Consider the following 25,670-nt stretch of genomic DNA (forward strand, 5'->3'; position numbering starts at 1 on the left):
ATAACCAGCAATCAAAACAAATGTGACAGTTGCTTATGTACAAGTTGGTTTCAATATCTAGAGATGAAAAACTAAAATCCTCAAATCTATGCAACTGCTGCTACTGACCAAATCATGCTACAAGAGGAAACACAAAAAATATTAATACTTTCACCCACTTAGTATCATTAGTAACCAGTGAAGTAGAGACACCAATGTATGCAACATGACAGTAGCACTCTAGCTACTAAACATGTGAGACTCTAAGGAACTGTCAACAAAAACTTAAGTCAAGATTTTCCAGACAAGTGTCAAGTCAATTTGAGTACATGAAACTGAAACATACACCAAACAAACATGACCTTGTGGCAAGAATACCAGAGAACTGTAACAGAGGAAACTATAAAGCAAGGTTTGAAATGGGCAAAGTAAAATAAGATACATGTCAGAGTACATACAATACTTTCAGGTCAGTCACAATAGCAAATGAACTGAAAACAAGAGAGGAAAAAGAATACAAGTAATATTAGTATATTTCAAGTTTTAATTTTAAGTTACCATGTTGAAATGAATGAGATAGATCTGTAAGAATTCAAATAACCAGTCCAGTTTCTTGAAAAATTTTTATATACAATTTTTTTAAAATAACAATAACATATATGAAACACAAAAAGCAATGTGTTTTTATCAAAGCATTTATATTTTATGTTCACTGCAACATTAATATTCTTTTAGTAAAAAGATACATAAATATCTATTTAACTCTTTCATTATATCACAAGTTTTGTGCATATTTGTTTACAAATTAATATGGTTGTTATAGACAAATTTTCACTACCTAATGTTTGACTTACATTCACAAAACTGATGACCTTTGTGTTCCTTATCATAAGGATGACACATTAATGCACAAGTGTGTCCACAATCTAGACGTGCTTCACATGGTTTTAAACATCCACCTTCTGGTGCCTTACAAAAGTCTTCAAAAGATGCCACTTGAGCATGTGTTTCAGGATGATTCTGACATTTCAATATCATTGCATCAACAAGTATTTTCTTCTCCTCTAATGATAACAAAATTTCTGCCCATAGTGGACTGTTTGTAGCAAGAAGCTTAAAATTTCCAATGACATATAAGCCTTTCTTTGCTCTTGATAATGCAACACATACTCTGTTATCAATTTTTAGATATCCAATTGAATTATGCTCATTACTTCTGACTAAAGACAATAAAATTATGTCATTTTCTTCTCCTTGATAATTGTCAACAATGGTTACTCTGACACCATCACATAGTGGCTCCTTTTTAACCAATTTCTTTATAGAAAACAACTGTCCTGAATATGTTGTCAGTAAAGTGATTTGTGAGCTTTCATAACCTTGTTTTCGTAAATAGTAATACAATCCAGTGATAAATGATGCCTCATATGGATTGTGTTTACTTGTCCCAAAGTTCACTTCATTTTCTGGCTGATTGTGATTAATAAAATATATATTTTTACTAATTCCATGGATGTTGTCATACAGTTTCACTGAATGGTGATTTTTTAACTCTGGATAAATTGGATGAACGAGTTCTGCAATTTCAGGCCGCATGCGATGTTGAAAGTTAAGGCATTTTACTTCAATGTCATTATTAAACATACGTTCAAAGAGAGAAATTTCCAAATTGTAGTGTTTTGCAAGTTTATAGACATTTGTAGATGGTTGCAGTTGTTTGTGATCACCAATAAGAATAAGCTGTTCACAGTTGCGATTTAAGCTTGTTATAATATGAGCCTCAAGAATTTCTGCTGCTTCCTCTACAATTATAATTCGCGGTTGGATTTCTTGAAGAATTGCTCGATATCTAGCAGCACCTGTAGTTGTCATTCCGATGATTAAAGAATTCTGAAAGATGATTTTGTCTTCTTCATATCTCAGCTCTTCCAATCTCTTTGCAGCCATGTTGTACTCTGTTGTTAATTCAAAAATGTCTTCTAATAATTTTGAAGAATAGAGAGACACCCAATAACGATAAAGGCACCAACGTTTGGAAACAGGCATTATCCACAAATCAATATAACTGATTGAATCAATTTCTTCAACAGACATTACCTCTTTAGATTCTAATTCCACTTTGAGTCTCTTTTGCAATTTTTCTTTTTCTCTTGCTTTTCTTTCAAATCCATCTTTATTGTTTAAATTATTACTTTTTTCTGTTTCATCAGAGACAGGATTTCTTTTACAACTTGCTTGACTTAAATCTTCAATATCTGTATCAAGCATACGATTATTTTGAAGAAATTCAACACCAGGGTCATCAATAATTTCATCGCAATTAGCTATGCTTTTGAAACTATTTTCTTCATTAACTGTGACATCTCCAAAACCTAACCATTCTTCTATAATACAATATTTACTTCCATTCAGTTTACCAAAATTATCTTGAAAACCTTCTATTAACAAGTCATAAAAGTGACCCATATATTGTCCAAGAATATCAACAGAAATAATTTTATATTTTGTTTCCTGGAACTGGTCAGTTTTTCCATCAATATTGCTTTTAAGTTCTTTTATTTCCTCTTCAACATTTTGTTTGTTTATATTCAGAGCAAAATGATTTTGCCATGAAAATTCTAATTTCATTTGGTGCAGAGAATATTTTTCAAGAATTTCACTAGAGCTTCGTCCCCCAACTCGAACAATACCTCCATCTAAAAACTTATCGATACCTTCAAGAAACTGATCCAAAGAATGGTTTGTGTAACATACAATCAGCATTGGTTTCCCACACCATTTTTCATGGTTGCTACAGAGAACCTTGACTGTCTGAAGGCCAATATAAGTCTTTCCTGTACCTGGTGGACCTTGTGTAAGAGAGAATTCTTTGGATAAAATATTGGAAAATGCACTTAACTGAGAATCATTGAAATTCAGTGACACTGCTTCTGGCCAGTTGTTACCTAGAACATCAACCTTAATGGCAGTTGAAGATGTTCCCTGAACTTTAACAGTTTTGGTTGAATAATCATAAACAAGTTTGGATTTATCAGTGAGACAAGATAAATCAAAGACAGGGCTAGAAGCTGTCAAATATTTTGGAGCCTTCACATTTTTATCAGCATATAAAATATAATCCTTGAAAGGTAAATCATGAGAAAGAATTTCCTTTAAACCCATCAAAATAGGTCGATATCCTTCATAAAATGCCTTTGATTCAACCATAACAAATTGCTTATTTAACAGCATATTCAATTTAATGTCAGGAAAGAAGTTCACTGTAATAATTCCTTGCTGTAGATCTTTTGAATTCCTGTCAGAAACAGTAGCATAGTAAGTAGTTATGAAATTGTCTTCAGACAAACAGAGAAGTGACCCATATATAAATCTTTTATTCTGTTCCCAATTGATATTTGAGAATTTAGAAACATCAAATGATACTTTATATTGAATACCATTCTTAGTTGCTACCCAATCTAGAACATATACCTTATGATAAATATAAAAATCATCATTCTTTTTATCATTTAGTATTTTCTCATTGCTGATGAGTAAAGCTAAGCCATCACGTAATGGACCAGCAAAATCCTCTCGTAACAAACGAAACTGCACATCCAGATAATGCTCAAGATTTTCATAAACACCTTGTTTTATATTTTTATGGAGAACAGGTTTCTTATTTGAAATAATCTCTCCTACTGTGGGAATCAGTTTAAGATTCCTAAAATCATCCACAATAGTAGCTGGAGAATCTGTTCTGCTCTGCCTGGAACTAGGTGCATGTTCAGAAGTGATAAATTGTAAAAGATTTTGTATTTCTTTCATTTTCAAATTAAGTTCTGAATCAGGATCTTGAACAGCAATATCTATAATGCCAACAGTTTGCATGACTTTTACATAATGGCTGGGAGTAAGTGTTAGAATTACTTTAAATATATTTAATATTTCAGTTAAGAAGTCTTTTTCTTTGTCATTTATGTCTCTTATGGCAATAATTACATCATTGATATGATCAAAGAATGTGGAATACATCATTAGTGATAGATGTTTGTTGTTCATTTCCTTTAGTATGAAAGATTTCAAACTTTGCCTCAAGACTTTCAAAAACAATGTTGTTGTGTGAAGATCAATTGGTTTATTGAGAAAGTATTTGAAGCATTCTTCACAGGATCCTAACTTTAGACAAATACTGTTTGCATCCTTCTCAATCAGGTCTTGAAATAATTTCAAGTTTAAACAACATATTCTGTGTTTGGAACATTCATGAGTTCTTGTCCAAGGATCATTTTGAAAATCAAGTTCAAGACTTTTCCATTTTATTTTAGACTTTTTAGCTTTATATTTCTTTCCATCAGAAGACACTGATTTTGACTGTTGGTTTTTATCAGATTGTTCTGAATTATCTTTCTGAAATTTATTTTGATTCAATTTAACTCCGTCATATTTTGTGTCTGTTGCTAATTTCTTATAAATCACATCTGGGGTTTTTTCCGGTAATGTTTTGGATTCTTTATTGTAGTTGTCCATTATTCCTGAAATAACATAAATTATTATATGAGTAATAACAATAATAAAAGTTTCTGATTTAGGCACAAGGCCAACAATTTTGAGAGGAGAGGATTAATGAATATCATTGACCCATTGGTACTCTATTTCCTTAACCCCAAAAAGATGAGTGACAATAACTCCTTGTAAAGACACAGAACCTGAAATTTGGAAGAAGGGGTTAGTTGATACTACAGATCCTAGTACTTGACTGATACCTTTAATTTATTGATCTAAAAGCACAAAAGACAAAGTTGACCTTAGCAGGATTTGGACCCAGAATGTAAAGAACCAAAACAAAAACTCAACATTGTAATGGACCTGCCAATCCACCACTCTTAATAACTGTTTCTAATCCTCTACCCTTAATAACTGTTTCTAACATAGGCACAAAGCCTGATATTTTCAAGAAGAGGATCAGTTAATATCCTCAACCCTAGTACATGACAAGTCCTTTATTTTATCAACCTTAAAACAATGAAAGGCACAGCTGAACTTGGTAGAATTTTAACTCAGAATGCTAAGAGCCAGAACAAATTCTGCAAGGAATTTTATCCAATGCTCTAATGGGTCTACCAATTCTGGCCTCAAATCTTTGGGCACAAAGTCTGAAATTCGATGGTGGGGGCTTAGTTAATTAAATGAACCTCAGTACTTGGCTGCTATTCATATTTCATCAACCTAAAAAAGGATGCAAGTTAAAATTGCCCTAGGCAAGATTTGAACATAAAGAGCTAGATGAAACAGCATAAGGTATTTCTTCCAACAGTAAAATGATTCTACCAATCCACTTCCCTTATAATTGCAATAATAACGAGCAGGTATGGCTTATTTTTAAGAAGTTCTCTTCACAACCATAGGGTTTCAGGTTCTTTTCTGCTATATTGCACTTTGGGCAAGTGTCTTCTACCACAACTGTGGACTGACCAATGTCTTGCAAGTGATATTTGGTAAATGAAAACTACAAAATTTTGTGATATACATGTATATTTATAGTCTGAGTTAAAGATTCAGATGCATACTTGAACCCCTTGACACACATACCAACCCCTAACAACTGGTACCTAAATCCCACTCTGTTGGCAATCCCTACTCAGTGTTTCTTTTGTTTTTCTTGAAAAGGGATATAACTCTTGATGGAATACCATCTATTGACTATCTTCCCCAGCTTCATTTCATCATTTTTTATGGCACCCACAAACCAAATATGACACTTACTCACTTCCAATAACAGACTGCAATAGCTATTTTTTTCCATACCTGCCACTCTGATGAGTGTGGTTTAGATAATCTGATTATCTAATATTCTATGCAAAACCATTTGTTAAGATCAGTTAAATGGATCTATGATACTGTATTCTTTGTTTTATATATATATATATATATATACACATATAAACAGGGTTGGTAAGCTGACGGGTTGCACCAGATTCCAGTCTGATTTGGCAAGGTTTCTATAGCTGAATGCCCTTCCTAACGCCAACCAGATTGTAATGGGTGCTTTTACATATCACCAGCACAGGTGCCAGTTAAGTAACAGCTGTATCTGCCATGACTATGATTTCACTTGGTTTGTTGGATCTTCTCAAGCACAACATACTGCCAAAGATCTTGGTCATCTGTCATTACCTCTGTAAGGCCCAATGCTCAAAAGGCACTTTGTACGTGATACCACCATCAGCCACATTACCTCTGTGAGGCCCAACGCACAAATGGTGCTTTTTACATGCCACTGGTACAGGTGCCAGTTACATGACACCAACAATGGCCATAACCATGATTTCACTTGATTTGCCAAGGCCTCGGTCACTTAGTCATTGCCTCAGTGAGGCCCAACATTTGAAGATCATGTTTCACCACCTCGTCCCACGTCTTCCTGGGTCTCCCTCTTCCACAGCTTCCCTCCACTGTTAGAGATCAGCACCTCTTCAAACAGCTGTCAACATTCATCTACATCACGAATATACTAACACAGTCATCTCCCTTGCACACCACATCTGATGCTTTTTATGCCCAACTTTTCTCCCAAGATGCTTACACTCTGTTGTATATGCACACTGACATTGCACTCCCAGCGAAGCATACTAGCTTCATTTCTTTCAAGCCTACACATGTCCTTGGCAGTCACAGATCATGTTTCACTACCGTGCAGCATAGCTGTTTGCACACAGGTATCATACAATCTGCCTTTCATTCTAAGGAAGAGACCCTTTGTTACCTACAGAGGTAGGAGCTCTTTGAACTTTGTCCAGCCTATTCTTATTCTAGCAGCTATTCTCTCAGAACATCCACCTCCTCTACTGACTTGGTCACCTAGATAATAAAAGCTATCAGCTACTTCTAGCTTCCACCCACCCACTGGCATTTGATGGAGTCTATTTTCTGTATATTTTTAGTGTTTATTGTACCTCTTCACCTTCCACACACAAAAACTAGTTTCCCTGTTAACCTTCCTCTGATATTTGCTGCACCTTTTATGTGTCCATAGCTAACAGTGGGTACATCTTATGCAGTTTCTACCTATGCCTTTCCTACAGTTCAAGCAAGCCCATCTACCTGAAGGGATATGTGATTTGTCTACTTTCCTACTTACTAAGACTTTGGTTTTTGTTCCAGTCAAACTGTCCGACCTATGGATGGTCTGTCTTCACATTGACACCACGGTTTGTCCAACATGGACAACAGATGTTAAATGATGATGATGATGATGCAGCTGTGTGGTAAGAAGCTTCTTTCCCAAGCACATGGTTCCGGGTTCAGTCACACTGTGTAGCACCTTGGACAAGTGTCTTCTACTATAGCCTCAGGTCAAGCAAAGCCTTGTGAGTGGATTTGGTAAACAGTTCGAGTTAGCGTGTTGGATTGTTGGTTCTTAAAAGACTGTTGTTACGTTATGTGTGGTTACTGTCATTTGCTTTGATTCTATTGTTATTCTACTGTTGCAGTGTATTTGTTTATCCATAAGTGCAATGAACCTCTGCAAGATGTGTGGGAAGAGGGTCAAAAGTGTGACTTACATTGTTAGTGCTTGTGAAAGTTTTGCACAGAAAGAGTACAAGCACAGACACAAGGTAGCCCAAAATCTTCACTGGCTGCTATGCCAGAAATATGGATATGAGGTAATGGGTGCTTGGTACCAACATACACCGGAAAAGGTGTAGCTCTGATGAAAACAGGCTTTCCCTATCATATTTGTTCTCCTTATGCAACAACTTCGCACAGAAAGCAAGTGTAATTATATCCTTGTGAACAAAGATTTCTCCAAATTTTTAATTTATGTTAACTCTATTTTTGAGTTTTTAAGTTATTTATCTTGTTACCTGTTATCTGCTAATTATGTAATTGAGCTTTTACAAATAGAAATAAATTAACTCTTTAAATTTTTGCCCTATCAGTTCCAATCCACAAATATTAAATCATTTATGTATAAATCTCATAATATATAATACAATATTGTTTCTTTCATATATGTAATGATTTGCTTCAGTGCAGTTGACTATAGAGTTGTATAGAAGTGATTCTATTCTGATTTCAAGCCTATTATTCTACATTGGATTTATCTCAAGTCCTGAATTGCACATAAGAATTGATTTCAAGTCTAAGAGCAAATTACAAGAAACACACCTTCTAAGTAAATGTTATTCAGGCATCAGAAATTAATACATAGCAATTTACCATATTTATTCTGGTTTAATATGAACCCATATGTAATGTCCACCACAAATTTTGGGCTATGAAATCCAAGGTAAAAAATATCCCTGGTGTATGATATATACTGACCTTTCTAAGATGAAGTGTTTATTATAATTGCTGTCTCAAATATATCAAGAAAATTCAAGCATACTAAACAAAACAGAAAACATATTGAAAAGTGTTTTATGAATTAAATTTTAACAATTAAAAGTGGCCTAGAAACTTAACTGGCAAAAATGTGGAATTACTGCCAGCAACTTTCAGCACAGGACAAGACGTAATGCAAAATGTAAAAAGTTTTATTATCAAATGCATTCATTTAGATACTTTCATTAAATCCATGAGACTTTGTTACAATGAAATAAACACTTATAAACTGATTTTAAATGAACTTTATTAAAAATTGTATTTATAAAATTCATGCAATGGCTTCATGAGTTAGTTATCACTACCAATTTGCTAGCCAATTTCTGTTCATGAATCACATTTACATGTGGAAATTTTGAGCAATACTATATTTACTTGTATTCATAGATAGCAGTAAGCTATCCATCAATAGTTGTGAGCTATCTATTAGCTTTTGTTCTCATAGTTATACAAGTAACAAATCTATTCCTACATAATTTACATGCACTCATATATCTTTCTCAGACTTCCCACATTGAGATAGTTTAGCGCATCTTGTTTTAGCATTTTCTTGAAAGTTCTTTTTGCTTCCACAAATACCTTGATTATATGTTACACATAAAATACTCCTTCAACACTAATTTCCACACTCATAATCATATTCAATAATACACAACTCAGAAACAAAGCTCATAACTCATTTGCTTTCAAATGTTCATGGCTGCTTTTTTTACATCATCCTTCTCTATCAAAAATAGCATGAATTTTTTTAGCATTTCTGCCAACAAAACTGTGTATAAATATGAAAGGTTAAGACAATTATGAGCAGTATATGTGCCACATCATAAAACACCTTTGCTCTTGAACCAAATTCGAATTTTCCATAAGCAGTTTTATTTGTTTCTGTACATGACAACAACTTTGTTTACAATGCCAATACTCATACAGACTGCATAGTGGCATATATTCAATCATTTGTATTTCAAACCTGGAGTAAGGTTCTGTAGCTAAGATGCCAGTAACTTTTTCTATTTTTTTTAGGTAACTTTATATGAATAAAACATTGTGACTTATCTATGAGTATATACAGTGTTATCATTTGTTAAAAATATATATATTAGCAACAGAGGCTAATATTACCGAGAGGTAATATTTGTCCCCACTTAAACATGGATATTCCATTAGAACTATGCTGTGCTAGTTACCATGAAAGAAACTCTCATATTGGCTTTTGGTGCAAAATGCTAGTAGGGAGATAAATCCCTTCAGTACTGAGACCACCAAATCATGTAATTTCAACCTTCCTTAGTCTCATCGATAATGGACACGCAACCGCTAGAGATAGCAGCAACTCATCCACCCACAAGCGATATATAGAAAAAAGTCACTGGGGTCATGATTAGCCAGTGAGCTTGTTAAAAAAAAATTTATTTTTATTTTTTTAACATTCTCACTGGCTAATCAGTCCCTTCCTATTCATCATTAGTCCTCCAGGCCATAACAGAGGAGTACGAAACCAGTTACTACCCATGGAACTCCTTTATGCTGATGACCTTGTTAATATAGCTGAATCTTAGTAGAATTAAAAAAGAAGTTCCAAGTATGGAAGTAAAACCTGAAATGAAAGGGCCTCAAAGTTAACTTAGCAAAAACGAAAGCTTTAGTAACTAAGAAAACAGACATATCTGTTTCCATCAGGGAAATGGCCTTCTTCATTACATAGAAAAAGAAAAGCTTTGGCATGGCATACCCAATGCAAACCATGGACATACAAGAGATGCAGGGGTATCACAAGCAGGTTAAGAGAGAATGTAGAGTTCACATGCAGCAGATGCTCAGAAGTAATAAGCAATAAGACCTCATGGAAAATAGACTTTCTCAAGTGTCCTATCTATTTCCTAGGTGACTTAATTAGCAACAGAGAAGGATGTTCTGTAAGTATAGTTGCTAGAATAAGAACATGCTGGGAAAATGTTTTACAAATCTTTTATTACTGTGGGTAATTAAAACTTTCTCTCTGAGAATGAAAGAGTATAAGTATGATGTTTGTGTACAAACAGTAATACTACATGGTAGTGAGAATTGGGCCCTGAATGCAAAGGACTTCCAAAGATTAGAAAGAAATGAAGCTAATATGCTTCATTCAATTTGCAACATAAATGAGCATGATGACAAAGTACAAATGTGTTGATAGAAAAATTGGGCAGAAGAGGAATCAGGTGTAGTGTGAAAGAAAGATTGCACTGGTCTGGGCATATAATGCATATGGGTGAGGACAGCACTATACACAAGTGATGATGGGATTTGTGGAAGAGGGAAACCCAAGAACACATGGGACAAAATAAACAAAAATAAACTCTGTTGGTATCTGTTCAACAATCACAATCTACTACCACTGCTACATAAACTTCTTAGACACTTTGTCATGAATGGCTATGGGATTACACCTAGAAAGTTCACCTCCAAAGCACAAGTCCAAGAAAGGCTGTTTGTGGAAGACCAGCAGTCACCCATGCATACTAGTTTCCTCTCTCTATGCCACCAATGTTGTCTAAGGGAAAGGCAAACACCAGTAAGTTTGGCACCACTGACATCGCAGCTCATTTCTACAGCTGAGTGAACTAGAGCAATGTGAAATAAAGTGTCTTGCTCAAGAACACAACACAGCCTGGTTCAGGAATTGAACTTACAACTTAACAATTATAAGCCCAATGCTCTAACCACTGAGCTACGTGCCTTCACTACATTGACTTACACAGTTCCAGTAATAAATTCCAGTGACTGTGATGATCCCAGTTAATAAGTTGAAGGAATCATCAGCATCTCATCCAGAGCATAAGTTGCCACGTGTTGGAAATCCAGCTGTACATCAGCCCTGCAGGAGTGTACATATTACAAAGGAAATATGCAAACCACAAAAAAAAAAAATTGAATTTATGAGACATCTAAATTTTAAATATGCTAAGTGTCATGTGCATGATTCTCTCTATTGATGAGGAGGAGCTACTGCAATGTTATAGTCGTCTATATTATTATCACTTTGAATTATTCTTTGTTTGTATTTCAATGTTCCATGCAGCACCTGTCAAGAAGACAATTCCTTCACTCAGCTGATCACATCTGCTTGCATCTGGATTTGGAATTTGTCATGGTGTGAGTTCTTTCTAGAGATTCCTGTACAAAATTGTATAATCTTAAAACTTAACACATAATGTAATATTTCCTCAGTCCACAAAAATTTGATAAAAATTATTTTTCAACTAATTTTTCCAGAACAATTCTTCACTAAGCATCTTTGCCTGTGTTTTTGAATAAACAATGCAAATTACATTTCTGATTATTTTTAATGCTGTCTAGCATTAAAAATAGCCCTACGTTTTATCTTATATGGTCATGTATGTATGAAAATCCCAAATTTCTATCATGTTCTTCATATTTGCTTAATTTTTATTATTATTTTACATACATCTTTTACTTTCTCTTCATCAAATGCTAACATTGAGATTGGAATGATTTCAGTACTTTCCAGCAATATCACTTTTCTCAGTAATGCCAAGCAACACTGATGCAACCAAAAAATGTTTGGGATTTTTTAGCCAGCACTATAGCATACTTTTTCTTTCATTATCCAGGCAGCAACCTCAAAAGGTGGGACAGAGGACAGTTGTAACCACTCCACCCATTCAGTAACTATTTTGTTTTACCATTTGTTCTCTGATGTCAGCTTTGGTTTTTCTCTCATATGCTTCTGCCTTATCCATGAATATTTTCTGCTTCCCTCTTCAAGTTGTGAATCACTGCTCTACTATTTTTCGTAAATCCAATGTCAGCCAGGTAGAACACTGTATCTAATTATAAATTCCCAACACCCCACTTCTATTGGAACTACTAAACATTATCATCCTTGTGACTAACACAATTCCCTAAGTACTTCCTATTTCAGGACTTTTTTGTCTGTGACATTCTGTACAACCCTACCAACTCAACAAGGATAAACATGTATTAGTAATACTGTTAAATTGCTAATAACTTTTCTTCTCTTCACAGCGATAATTTAAATGGATTAAAAATTATATTCGGTTTATCAATCATATACTGTGAAAGGGGTGATTTGCACACTGTCAGAATATGTCCAAAGGATGTACAGCCTCCACACTGATGCCAGTGTAACTCAAGCAAATGATGGAAACAAAGTGCACGTTGCCACCATCAGAAATCAGTTGGCTTTATTTTACACGTTCCAGGCGACTTTCCTTGTTCAGCAGTCTTTCACATACATTGGCTTTCCAAGCAACTGTTTTAGTCTCACATTCCACCTCTTCAAGACGACGAATATTTTTTGGTCACAGTATTTCGCTTGGTTTTCTTATTCTACTGCATTGCAGCAAAGGATATCCTATCCTTTACCATACGATATTCTACTGCGTTGCCGCAAAGGATTCCCATCTAGTTTCATTTTGTTTTTGTTGCTGATCTTCGAGACAATTTTCTTTATTCCAACGCTACTATAACAAATTACTATCTTCCGTTTACATTTTAAGTCTTTTATATTGTTATTGATGTAACTTACCATTTCATATTATCTTCAAAGTTATTGGAAGTTTAACTACAACTACTATTAAGTAGTAGTAACAAAAGGGAACTTTACTTTCTGGCGATTTACTAGGGAAGTGAAATAACTCAATAAGTTCTTTTTTAATTACAATTTGTTTTTGTTTTTTTGCGTAAAAAAAGGGGACATAACTAAATGCACCAAAATATGTTAGGTTTGGCTCCAACAAAATCCCATGAAAATTAGCGGCTTTGATGCTAGTGGACAACCAGTGAAGATAACTTTGATAGGTTTCGTCAAGTATAGGCCCAGACCATGTCTAACTTAATAGCACCACATGAAAGTAATATTTTTCATCGAAAATATAACCACGGTGAGTGGCACCCTGCCCATTGGGTATTCGGAGGAATATTTGTCTGTTAAATTTATATATATTTTTTTTTTATATTTTTATGTGACGAGTTAATCACACGAAATATTATATATGGTAATTGTTCAGTTGGTGGAAGTAAAGAATACGTAGACCCGGTGTTTTGGGTTAGGAGTCTTGTTACGCCGAAAACGGGTGGTGTAGGTATTCTTTACCTCCGCAAATTTATTTTACTACGTTTGACGAAATCGTCGAACTTCTACGTTCTCTTTGTGAAACATAAATGAAATCAAAATAAATCTTTGCAGAAATATACGCGACGTTTAAATTTAACCATTTTTTTTCACTCATTCATTTTGTATTTGAGCGTAGACTTTCAATCCCTGGTCCCAGAGTTTCTGAACCAACTTCTCACATGTGGATCCACCGAAATTCACTTATTTGGATCGTTTAAAAGATTTACTTTTCACAATTTTTGGTCACCAATAGTTAATGTTGATGTTATATACATTTCTATTTTCAAAATTCTAAAATGCGTTTCGTTTGTTAGTTTCCTATTTTAACTCATAAAAACTCCATGCAACTTACGCAAGAATTACATTCAGAGATCAAAACAATTAATTGGTCACGTAACGCAAATTGCAAAGAATTTCCGTGACTTCAGTGGCCAAATGAAACGTCTACTTACCATATTATTTAGGTGATATCTGTTTATGTGTTTCTATTGTTTTCAGATATTCTGACAGTAATCTCCAATGGCATAGGCTGCCGTTTTACCTCTAAAAATACATTTTAAGAAGTACAAGGCCGCACACTGACGGAATTACTACGGTGTACAGCGTTAGATTAGTTTTCAAGAATTCCAAGTCGTCTCCCTTATTTCAAGAGTGGAATTAGATTCAGTCATTAATTACAAATTCCAGCAACTCAAGATTGTTATTGTTTTTTTAGTTTTATAGGGTAGGGAATTAACAGAACTGTTTGAGCATTCATATTCCGAGTTCAAATTAGGTCCTCTATCCCTTTTTTTTTTTAAATATATTTATTGAGTTACTTCCCTTCATTTATAATACCTGTTAATTACGTTGGACAATTTTTTTTAGATATCAGTTGCATGCGATGTTTTTATTGCTTCTTTCAAATTTGTAATCGGTTTTGCTCACCATGCTCTAGTTTTCTTGCAATTCGAAAATGAACTTTTTATATTTTGTTGTGTCTGGGGAGAGTCATTTTCTTTTTGTACCATATAATTTAATACACTCACCGGTAAAATTTCCACTTATTTCTTATTTTTATTTTCCTAAAATTTTCGTTGCGTCTTGCAACCTTTTCAATAGTGTTGACTCTCTCCGTTATTTACACTGCATTCCTTTCTGTTTGTTTGTGCGCATGTGTGTGGGTTAGTGTGTGTATGTGCCTATGCATGTCTATGTATGTGTGTATGTATGCATGTGTGTGTATGTTGGTCACTCAGTCCATTTACAACAAGAATACAATGACATAAAAATGGTTATTGGCCAACTAAAATGCCATGAGCACAACTGGACCATTTGTGTAGATTTGAAAATGGTCAATTTCCGCCTCAGCCAACTGAAAGGTTTCACAAAGTATCCTTGCTATCTCTGCATGTGGGACAGCTGACCTCAAGAGTAACACTGGATTCAGAAGTGGCCCATTTGTGAGACTCTGGAGGTAGGCATGCCTAATATTGTGAATGATTTAATTGTCAGCTGAGGAAAGATTATTTTCCAACCACTCTATATAAAGCTGAGCTTGATAAAGCAATTCACTAAGGCATTGAATATTGATGGTGAATGTTTTCCACATATAGTCTCTGCATTTCCTGGGTTATCATTTGAAAAGATCAAAGCAAGTGTGTTTAACAGAGCTCAGATTCATGCGCTTCTACAGGGTAAGGAGTTTGTAGGAAAAATGAATGACAAGGAAAAAGCAGCATGGCTGTCATTCGTAGCAGTCATAAAAAATTTTCATGGAAACAGAAAAGCAGACGACTATGAAATTCTTGTAAATAGTATGCATAGTCACCTCAATCAATTCCTTGAAAACCTTGGAGATGTAAGTGATGAACAAGGTGAGTGCTTCCACCAAGACCACAGGACCATGGAAGAGTGTTATCAAGGGTGATGGAACAAAAACGTGATAGCAGACTACTGCCTGAGCATTAAACAACATTTCCCTGAGAATGTCTACAAATGCAAGAGCTCCAAGCATAAATTCTTGTCTGGATAAGATCTATTTGTGTTTTATCTTATATCTTAATCAGTTTCTCAACTATGTACACCTATCATTTGTACATAATATATATTTTCAACTGAAAAGCAGATGGCAAAAAAATGGCATATAACATTTATTTTACTCAGCATCAGAATAAGAAATATTATTTTTATAGCCTAATTCTTATTGTGGTGTAGAAACTCGTACATATGAATAAAGTTAAAATCTCAATGCATAGATATTTGTTCTTTTCCACTTAGTTTGAAGATAGTATAACTAGAAAGTTATCAGATGGATTATATCATATCTCAGGAAATATTCAAAATTTGGAAAATATATTTTTAAAAAACCTTAGTTGCAAGAAATCTAGAGCTTACAGAGAAAAACTAACTTCATATTTGAATTCTGCATACTCAAATTAAATAATACCAATTGTTGATATCAATGCAACAAAAATTTTATTTGCCAGTGTTGTTTTTACTTAACCAATTATATTTATATAAAACACTAGAGTAGCCATGCCATCATGCTAAACATGGATGGAACCTGCAGAAAATGGAGACCTTGAATGAAGTAGTGAAGATCAAATTCAAAATATTGAGCTTGAGAGAGGAGATGAGAAAGTACCAAAAAGAGTGGTGATATGCTGTGCTAGATATAACCTGTCCATCTCAGCAAAAATGAGATCCTGTCAAATCTAACAGCAGTACAAAGCACTTAGTTTCTGTAAAGGATGCTATCATCCCCTGACACTTCACATTATTACCGTTATTTTCCCTTATTATCTTCTCCCCTCTTTGACCCACTCATATTTCCTTCCCTTCTTCACCAAACTGGATATTCAATGTCCACATCAATCCTCAAGTGTAACCATATCACACTTCAGTGCACTTACCTATGCACTCACCCTCTCTGTTCCTCTATCTCTATTTTCCCTCTCATGTTTACTTTGTCAAATGCTTAGAATGAAAAATATTGAGGAATTAAAGAAACAAGCCAGTAATAATGATAATTTTCTTCTTTATTTTAACTGAATATACAAGCAAATTTTGTAGGAAAGGAAGTATAGAGGATTCCAGTGTAAAAAATGTACTTATGTAAATGTAACTGTTAAACTACATCTAACACCATGTTTCCTTTTTTTTAAACGCAAATCTATAAAAAAAATACATGGAAATTATATATATATGCTATTTTAAAAAAAGGAATATAACAAAATATTTCCAAAGTTATTAAGCAAATAGCCAAGAAAAATGCATTATCTGCTTATTATGCTCATCAATTATTCTTACTTTTAAAAATTTCTTAAACAAGCAAAAAAAGGCTTTTATATTTTTGACACAAAATAACCAATTCTTACATTATTAGGGTATATATATATATATATATATATATATATATATATATATATATATATATATATATATAGTTCATAGGCTTAAGAGTGGTTCAGTAAAGAATTTTATAGCACTTTCATGGTTTCTTTATTCTAAAAAATTATCTTTCGCTTTATTTTCACAACCAAAGTGCAACTGGATTTGGTTAGTTAAAGTGTTCATAGATATTTTGTATTGAAATTAGAGTAACGGTTAGTTTTGGTTTAACAAGTTTATATGCATATTTTCAGTTAGGTTTGAACTGTGGTTAAGTTATTACAGGTAAAACAATACAAAGAGAAAGCAGCGTGGTCAATTGCTCAAATATATTGTTATGAAAGAAATAATAATTAAAAGAATGTTTAGATTTGCTTACAACTTGAATAGATAACAATTTCATTTTTCAAACATATAGAACACTGTATATTTCAATAAACTTTTATTAGATCTTGTAGAAATAGTATTTATTGAACAAAATCTTTTTACTGAATCAAATTCAAATTAGCAGCATCAGACCAAGCAGCGTACTCTGCACCATCCATTTCGTTAGCCAATGTATTACTTGCTAATAACTGATGAGACGTTCCTCCTATCTCGCATTTACACTCAGGACAAGTGCTTGTCACTACAGCACCTCCACAGTCTCCGATAGCATAAATATGACCTGAAACAAAACTATTAATGTTAATAGAAGCATAAGAGGAAGTTTCTTTAGTGAAAATTGTAAAGATATGAAATGATTTTAATAATTGTAAAAGAAACACTAAGTTTGCTGATATTCTGAAATTTTTTTTTCTTCTTCTTTATTTGACAGGAATAGCAGCCAAATCTCCCTCATATATCACCCCACTGCCTTGAAAAAAAAAAGTGGTGTCAGTGGATAATGAAGGGATGCTCATGATGGAGAGCATCTAATTTGGTTTGCTAGATCAAGGCTATCCTAGGGATAAACAACAATAAGAATATTCAGCATAAAAATGTCGGAATGTTGACCAGTTAGCTAATTTGAAGGACAAGGCTTGGGGAGGTGTTATTGTTCAGCAAGACAATGATTTTCAAAATAACAAATGCCATTCACCATCTCAAATATTAATGTAATTTTTGCTCAACCCTATTAATGAAATGAAAAAATAGTTTGTATTCATGTGATTCTTTTTTAGTTTTTGAGCTTTTGGAAATACTAAAACATTTAAAACCTAATTTTATTACACATTTGAAATTTCACAGCTTCCATCCCACCATAAGATGACTGCAGAACATTATGTGTTGCCTTAATTAAGCAGTAATCAAGCAATTCATTGGACATAGAAGAGATTACTATTGATAAAGTGGTGGGTTTGGAATTGAGAGATGAAGGATATTTGAAATGGTAGAGTAAGTGTGTTAAGAATACATATAGATGTGGTTTCAAACTGGTTGAGAATAAGAAGCTATTTCGGCTCTTTTCAAACAGCTATGATGTCATGGGAGTGCAAAAACCAAGACTTTATATCAACTACGACAATGATTTCAAATGAGAGAACTACATATATGGTTGCTCAACTTGTTAGATACAGTTACCAAATTTCTCCTTATTTCCTTAAAAAAGAGAAAGACACATTGGATAATGTAGTCTCGTTATTAGATGTTGTGGGCATTGTATGGATTCCGACAGGGGTACATGAATAGGAAATCACAAGGACATCACACTATTGAAAGTGTCAGAATGTGTTATATCAAAAATAATAGAAGTAATGATAAACTCCATGAGATTTTACTATCGTAACTAAACTGAATTATTTGCAAACAAGTTATTTTAACATTTACTTACCATTTTTACATTTAAACCAATGTCCTTTAGGAAGTTGCAAAGCTTGAACAATTTCAAATCTTTCCTTCTCAGAAATCTTCAAACTGGGCTTTAAAGTTTCTATTTTATTCAGGATTGTTTCAATTTTTGATTGCTTTTCTTCTGAATAAAATCCTTCCAAATAAGTGGATGCTTCTTTTAACAAACTAGAAATATCAGACATGCCTTGTGTATCAGTCTTCAAATTTTCTATGTTCTCAAGTACTTGAAGATGTTGCACTTCTAAACTTGCTTCCTTCAGCTCTTGAGCAGTAAATCTAGCTTTATGATCTACAAACCATTCAACCAAATATTGAATATTTATTGTACTCAGTTTAGACAAAACTTCTAAATACTGAGCCTTAGTTTTCATAGAGATAAAATGCTCCTTACTTATTATGCTCCCAATATGGAAATGTTTTTCTAACTTTCTTAAATGTCTAATATTATTTGGATTTGAATTTATATAAGATTTTAATGTAAAAACTTCTATAGGATCAGCATTCAGTTTTTCTTTTACTTTTTCAATGTCTTGTAAGGTCTTATTGATAAGATTTCCATATCTATGATTACGCCTGATTGGAGTTTTACACTTTGGGCACAATTTTAGTTGAATTTCAGAATTATTCAAATCAACTTCCATCCAATTATCCAAGCCAGTTACTTCAAAAATGTGTTTGCAATCTTCAAGTTGAACAAAACGAGCACCATTTTCATCTTCATTGCCAAAAAATATTTCTTTAAGCTCATCTTCATTACAAATTGAGCACAATTCAGGGCACTGTTCTCCACAAACACCAACACACTGGTGACTACAGTCAAGTAATTTTTCGCAAGGTGCATTACATGCTGGACGATCACAGGGTTCGTGACATAACTTACTGCATTTGTAATGCATACACTCCCACTGACAAGGCTCATTGCACTGCTTACAAGGTTCACCACATTTCTTTTTACATTTATTGTGTAGACATCGGTTTTCACAAGGCCTTTCACAAGGTGTACAAGAAGAACAATCTTTATTTTGACATTTGTGACCACAGATTAAAATTCTGTCGCATCCTTCCATACATGGCTTGTGAATATGAATTCCATGACACTCAAAACAGTATCCCTTACAAAAATGGCCACAGTCGAGAAGTTCTTTACAAATTGCAAAACATTTTTCCTTTTGATAGCACTCTATATTTGAAGTATGACCGTAAGGACAAGTGTTTTCAACGATTTGATGACATTCACTCAAACAATTTTCTCCACATTTATTTAAACATTTATGACCACAAGGAAATTCTAATGGACATGGCTCCTGGCAAATAAATGTGACAGGATCTTTGGAACAAAACATTTCCTGATGGTGAGAGCAATTTGGTATTACTTTTGTAACATTCATTATGCACGGCATACAACGTTCAGAGCAGCTTCTTAAACATGGATGATTACAAACAGGGAGAGTTTTGACACATTGTTTTTTACAGATATAATCAGTATGTTCCTTATCATAAGGATGACACATTAATGCACAAGTGTGTCCACAATCTAGACGTGCTTCACATGGTTTTAAACATCCACCTTCTGGTGCCTTACAAAAGTCTTCAAAAGATGCCACTTGAGCATGTGTTTCAGGATGATTCTGACATTTCAATATCATTGCATCAACAAGTATTTTCTTCTCCTCTAATGATAACAAAATTTCTGCCCATAGTGGACTGTTTGTAGCAAGAAGCTTAAAATTTCCAATGACATATAAGCCTTTCTTTGCTCTTGATAATGCAACACATACTCTGTTATCAATTTTTAGATATCCAATTGAATTATGCTCATTACTTCTGACTAAAGACAATAAAATTATGTCATTTTCTTCTCCTTGATAATTGTCAACAATGGTTACTCTAACACCGTCACATAGTGGCTCCTTTTTAACCAATTTCTTTATAGAAAACAACTGTCCTGAATATGTTGTCAGTAAAGTGATTTGTGAGCTTTCATAACCTTGTTTTCGTAAATAGCAACACAGTCCAGTGATAAATGATGCCTCATATGGATTGTGTTTACTTGTCCCAAAGTTCACTTCATTTTCTGGCTGATTGTGATTAATAAAATATATATTTTTACTAATTCCATGGATGTTGTCATACAGTTTCACTGAATGGTGATTTTTTAACTTTGGATAAATTGGATGAACGAGTTCTGCAATTTCAGGCCGCATGCGATGTTGAAAGTTAAGGCATTTCACTTCAATGTCATTATTAAACATACGTTCAAAGAGAGAAATTTCCAAATTGTAGTGTTTTGCAAGTTTATAGATATTTGTAGATGGTTGCAGTTGTTTGTGATCACCAATAAGAATAAGCTGTTCACAGTTGCGATTTAAGCTTGTTATAATATGAGCCTCAAGAATTTCTGCTGCTTCCTCTACAATTATAATTCGCGGTTGAATTTCTTGAAGAATTGATCGATATCTAGCAGCACCTGTAGTTGTCATTCCAATGATTAAAGCATTCTGAAAGATGATTTTGTCTTCTTCATATCTCAGCTCTTCCAGTCTCTTTGCAGCCATGTTGTACTCTGTTGTTAATTCAAAAATGTCTTCTAATAATTTTGAAGAATAGAGAGATACCCAATAACGATAAAGGCACCAACGTTTGGAAACAGGCATCATCCACAAATCAATATAACTGATTGAATCAATTTCTTCAACAGACATTATCTCTTTAGATTCTAATTCCATTTTGAGTTTCTTCTGCAATTTTTTCTTATCTCTTGCTGTTCTTTCAAATCCATCAGTATTGTTTAAATTATCACTTTTTTCTGTTTCATCAGAGACAGGATTTCTTTTATATCTTGCTTGAATTATATCTTCAATATCTGTATCAAGCATACGATTATTTTGAAGAAATTCAACATCAGAGTCATCTGTAACTGCATCATCATTAGCTACTCCTTCAAAACTATTTTCTTCTTTAACTGTGACTTTTTGAAAACCTAACCATTCCTCCATCATATAATAATTACTTCCAAATGGTTCAACCAAGTTCTTTTGAAAACTTTCTGTCAACAAATTATAAAAGTGACCCATGTATGGCCGAAGTATTTCAATGGAAATGATTTTACGGTTTAAAGTCTGAAAACAAAGAGTTTTATCTTCAATTTCATGCCCGAGTGCAGCCATTTCAACATTTACACCTACTCTGTTTGTCTGCAGTTCTCTATTCTTTGGAAATTTATTGTCTGATTTTACTTGATGTACAGAATATTTTTTAAGAATTTCACTAGAGCTTCGTCCCCCAACTCGAACAATACCTTCATCTAAAAACTTATCGATACCTTCAAGAAACTGATCCAAAGAATGGTTTGTGTAACATACAATCAGCATTGGTTTCCCACACCATTTTTCATGGTTGCTACAGAGAACCTTGACTGTCTGAAGGCCAATATAAGTCTTTCCTGTACCTGGTGGACCTTGTGTAAGAGAGAATTCTTTGGATAAAATATTGGAAAATGCACTTAACTGAGAATCATTGAAATTCAGTGACACTGCTTCTGGCCAGTTGTTACCTAGAACATCAACCTTAATGGCAGTTGAAGATGTTCCCTGAACTTTAACAGTTTTGGTTGAATAATTATAAACAAGTTTAGATTTATCAGTGAGACAAGATAAATCAAAGACAGGGCTAGAAGCTGTCAAATATTTTGGAGCCTTCACATTTTTATCAGCATATAAAATATAATCCTTGAAAGGTAAATCATGAGAAAGAATTTCCTTTAAACCCATCAAAATAGGTCGATATCCTTCATAAAATGCTTTTGATTCAACCATAACAAATTGCTTATTTAACAGCATATTCAATTTAATGTCAGGAAAGAAGTTCACTGTAATAATTCCTTGCTGTAGATCTTTTGAATTCCTGTCAGAAACAGTAGCATAGTAAGTAGTTATGAAATTGTCTTCAGACAAACAGAGAAGTGACCCATATATAAATCTTTTATTCTGTTCCCAATTGATATTTGAGAATTTAGAAACATCAAATGATACTTTATATTGAATACCATTCTTAGTTGCTACCCAATCTAGAACATATACCTTATGATAAATATAAAAATCATCATTCTTTTTATCATTTAGTATTTTCTCATTGCTGATGAGTAAAGCTAAGCCATCACGTAATGGACCAGCAAAATCCTCTCGTAACAAACGAAACTGCACATCCAGATAATGCTCAAGATTTTCATAAACACCTTGTTTTATATTTTTATGGAGAACAGGTTTCTTATTTGAAACAATCTCTCCTACTGTGGGAATCAGTTTAAGATTCCTAAAATCATCCACAATAGTAGCTGAAGAATGTGTTCTGCTCTGTCTGGATCTAGGTGCACGTTCAGAACTGACAGATTGTAAAAGATCTTTTAGTTCTTTCATTTTCAAATTAAGTTCTGAATCAGGATCTTGAACAGCAATATCTATAATGCCAACAGTTTGCATAACTTTTGTAGAATGGCTGGGAGTAAGTGTTAGAATTACTTTAAATATATTTAATATTTCAGTTAAGAAGTCTTTTTCTTTGTCATTTATGTCTCTTATGGCAATAATTACATCATTGATATGATCAAAGAATGTGGAATACATCATTAGTGATAGATGTTTGTTGTTCATTTCCTTTAGTATGAAAGATTTCAAACTTTGCCTCAAGACTTTCAAAAACAATGTTGTTGTGTGAAGATCAATTGGTTTATTGAGAAAGTATTTGAAGCATTCTTCACAGGATCCTAACTTTAGACAAATACTGTTTGCATCCTTTTCAATCAGGTCTTGAAATAATTTCAAGTTTAAACAACATATTCTGTGTTTGAAACACACTTTGGATCTTGCAGATGTCTGACAATCATTTCTAAAATGAGGAAAATTGTTCAGTTGTGTTTTAAACTTTCCAGTTTTATGTTGCTTTCCATCAGAAGCAATTGGATTTGATTGTTGACTTTTATGGAACTGTACTGCTTTATCTTTCCCAGAACTGTTTTGGTTTGATCTATTATAATTTGTATTTTTTGATTGTTTTCTATCAGGTCTTTTTGACCTTTTACCATAGTTGTCCATTATTCCTGCAAGAAAGACATGTATAAAATTAGGTAACACAATTTCAATAATTTTACAAATGTCAAGATTATCCAAATAGTATTCAATTAACACCAACATCCTATATATGCCAACATATCTTCATTCATTTTACATGTCTTTCCAGCATAGGTTAAATGAATACACATTGCTGTGACAGTGTTTTATATCAGATGCCCTTCTAGTCATTAACTTTATCTGTTTTTCAAATCAAAAGCAAGGAGCTAGCAGAGACTTTTTTGACAGAGAATGTCAGCAAACCTCATATTTTGTAGCTCAATGGTTTTTCATTGGTGGCACTCCGTTGATTATGACAACGAGGGTTCCAGTTGATCCGATCAACAGAACAGCCTGCTTGGGAAATTAATGTGCAAGTAGCTGAGCAGTCCACAAACACATATACCCTTAACATAGTTCTCGGGAAGATTCAGTGTGACACAGAGTGTGACAAGGCTGGCCCTTTGAAATACAGGTACAACAGAAACAGGAAGAAAGAGTGAGAGAAAGTTGTAGTGAAAGAGTACAGCATAGTTCACCACTACCCCTTGCCAGAGCATCATGGAGCTTTAGGTGTTTTTGTTCAATAAGCACTCACAACGTCCAGTCTGGGAATTGAAACCCCGATCCTACAACCGCAAGTCCACTGCCCTAACTACTGGGCCATTGCATCTCCACAGATTTGTATTTCCAAGGACAGAATGTAAACATTCACATATAAACAAGTTTTAGACATAGATATATCCTTCTGACATACATTTCATTCACATTACACACATTATACACTGTTGATTAAAAGGTGGACTCATCGAACTCTTATAAAGAGTAACGTGTCTCATTGAGACAATGAGAAGGCACTGGAGTCTCACGTGTTGGTAGTCGGAAGTTACGTCTGTGAATACATTGCTTTACCCCCACTTCATTAAAATCATATATCCACAATGTAAGAATATAAAAGTAGCAAGAAGATATTCAAAGCTTGCATTGGACAATCCAAATTTTTGCTATGAAACCAAAGAAAAAAATCTTTAACAAGAAGGATTTATTGGCCTGCAAGGTGCAGTTAGTTACAACAGCAACAGCAGCTGCATCAGCAACAGTTGCTGGAATTAATGTTGAAGAAGTCTGAAAGTACTTCAGTGTGGTCCACGCTGGATGCCATGGTAAACTTGGTTGGAGAGTTTGTTTATAATCCAAAAGAAGGTATTACTTTCTCTACATATTTTCAAAGATATGAAGAAACCTTCAAAGAAAAATGTAACAATTGGACTGATGAGAAAAAAGTGCAACTACTTTTAAGAAAGTTATCCCCTGCTGAACACAGAAAATATTGTAATTATATTCTGCCGAAGAAACTAGGTGAGATTTGTTTCGATGAAACATTTCATCAAAAATTTTCAGTGAAAGAAGTTCCTTGTTCAATACTCATTGGCAGTGTTTAAATTTGGTAAAAAAAGATGAAGATTTTGTCACCTATGCTGGGGTTGTAAACAGAGAATGTGAAAAATTCAAATTAAATTAATTAACCCCAGGCATGTTCAAATGTCTATTTTTTGCTCAAGGGCTAACTGCAAGCAAAGATACAAATATACATTCTTGGATATTAACAAAATTAGAACAGGACCAAAAATTAACTCTACATGCAGTAGCAGAGGAATGCCAGAAGATTATAAATTTGAGATATGATGCTGGTATGGTTGAAGAAAAAGAGTGGCCTCATATTCATGCATGTCAGTCTATAATGAATAAGAAAACAGAAAAGCAAATGTCAAGACCCAATCCATGCCATGGGTAGAGGCTTACATTTTCAATGTAACTGTCTTTTAAAAATCTAAAATGTTTTAAGTGTGGAAAAATCTGACATAAAAGCTCACATT

General features: G+C 33.8%; 2 protein-coding genes and 1 long non-coding RNA gene across 3 annotated transcripts in view; 1 reads left to right on the forward strand and 2 right to left on the reverse strand.

The window, feature by feature from the left end:
* Positions 1-503: 503 nt before the first annotated feature.
* LOC106877513 (NFX1-type zinc finger-containing protein 1-like) lies at positions 504-14,095 on the reverse strand. The gene is made up of 2 exons (XM_089366632.1): positions 13,936-14,095; positions 504-4,493 (listed from the first exon to the last, which is right to left on the reverse strand). Exon 2 carries the CDS (start codon positions 4,486-4,488, stop codon positions 814-816), a length of 3,675 nt encoding a protein of 1,224 aa, XP_089222758.1. The 5' UTR covers positions 4,489-4,493; positions 13,936-14,095; the 3' UTR covers positions 504-813.
* LOC149131791 (uncharacterized) lies at positions 13,059-21,197 on the forward strand. Its single transcript, XR_016245202.1, has 2 exons — positions 13,059-13,250; positions 17,673-21,197. It is a non-coding gene; the product is annotated as an uncharacterized LOC149131791 (long non-coding RNA).
* The window catches only part of LOC106877514 (NFX1-type zinc finger-containing protein 1), a 30,678-nt gene continuing 21,493 nt past the window's right edge, over positions 16,486-25,670 (reverse strand). Inside the window, exons 2-3 of the mRNA XM_089366631.1 lie at positions 18,669-23,783; positions 16,486-17,522 (exon numbers count right to left, since the gene is read on the reverse strand). Coding sequence (XP_089222757.1) covers positions 17,341-17,522; positions 18,669-23,778 — 5,292 coding nt within the window. The 5' untranslated portion in view covers positions 23,779-23,783 and the 3' untranslated portion in view covers positions 16,486-17,340. The remainder of the gene's footprint in view (positions 17,523-18,668; positions 23,784-25,670) is intronic.

Source organism: Octopus bimaculoides, chromosome 19 (genome assembly GCF_046866305.1).
Source record: "Octopus bimaculoides isolate indiv1 chromosome 19, ASM4686630v1, whole genome shotgun sequence".
Taxonomy (NCBI): Eukaryota; Metazoa; Mollusca; class Cephalopoda; order Octopoda; family Octopodidae; genus Octopus; species Octopus bimaculoides.

Excerpts from the sequence above, each read along its gene's own strand:
- LOC106877513 (XM_089366632.1), bottom strand. The coding sequence starts at position 4,488 with ATGGACAACTACAATAAAGAATCCAAAACATTACCGGAAAAAACCCCA.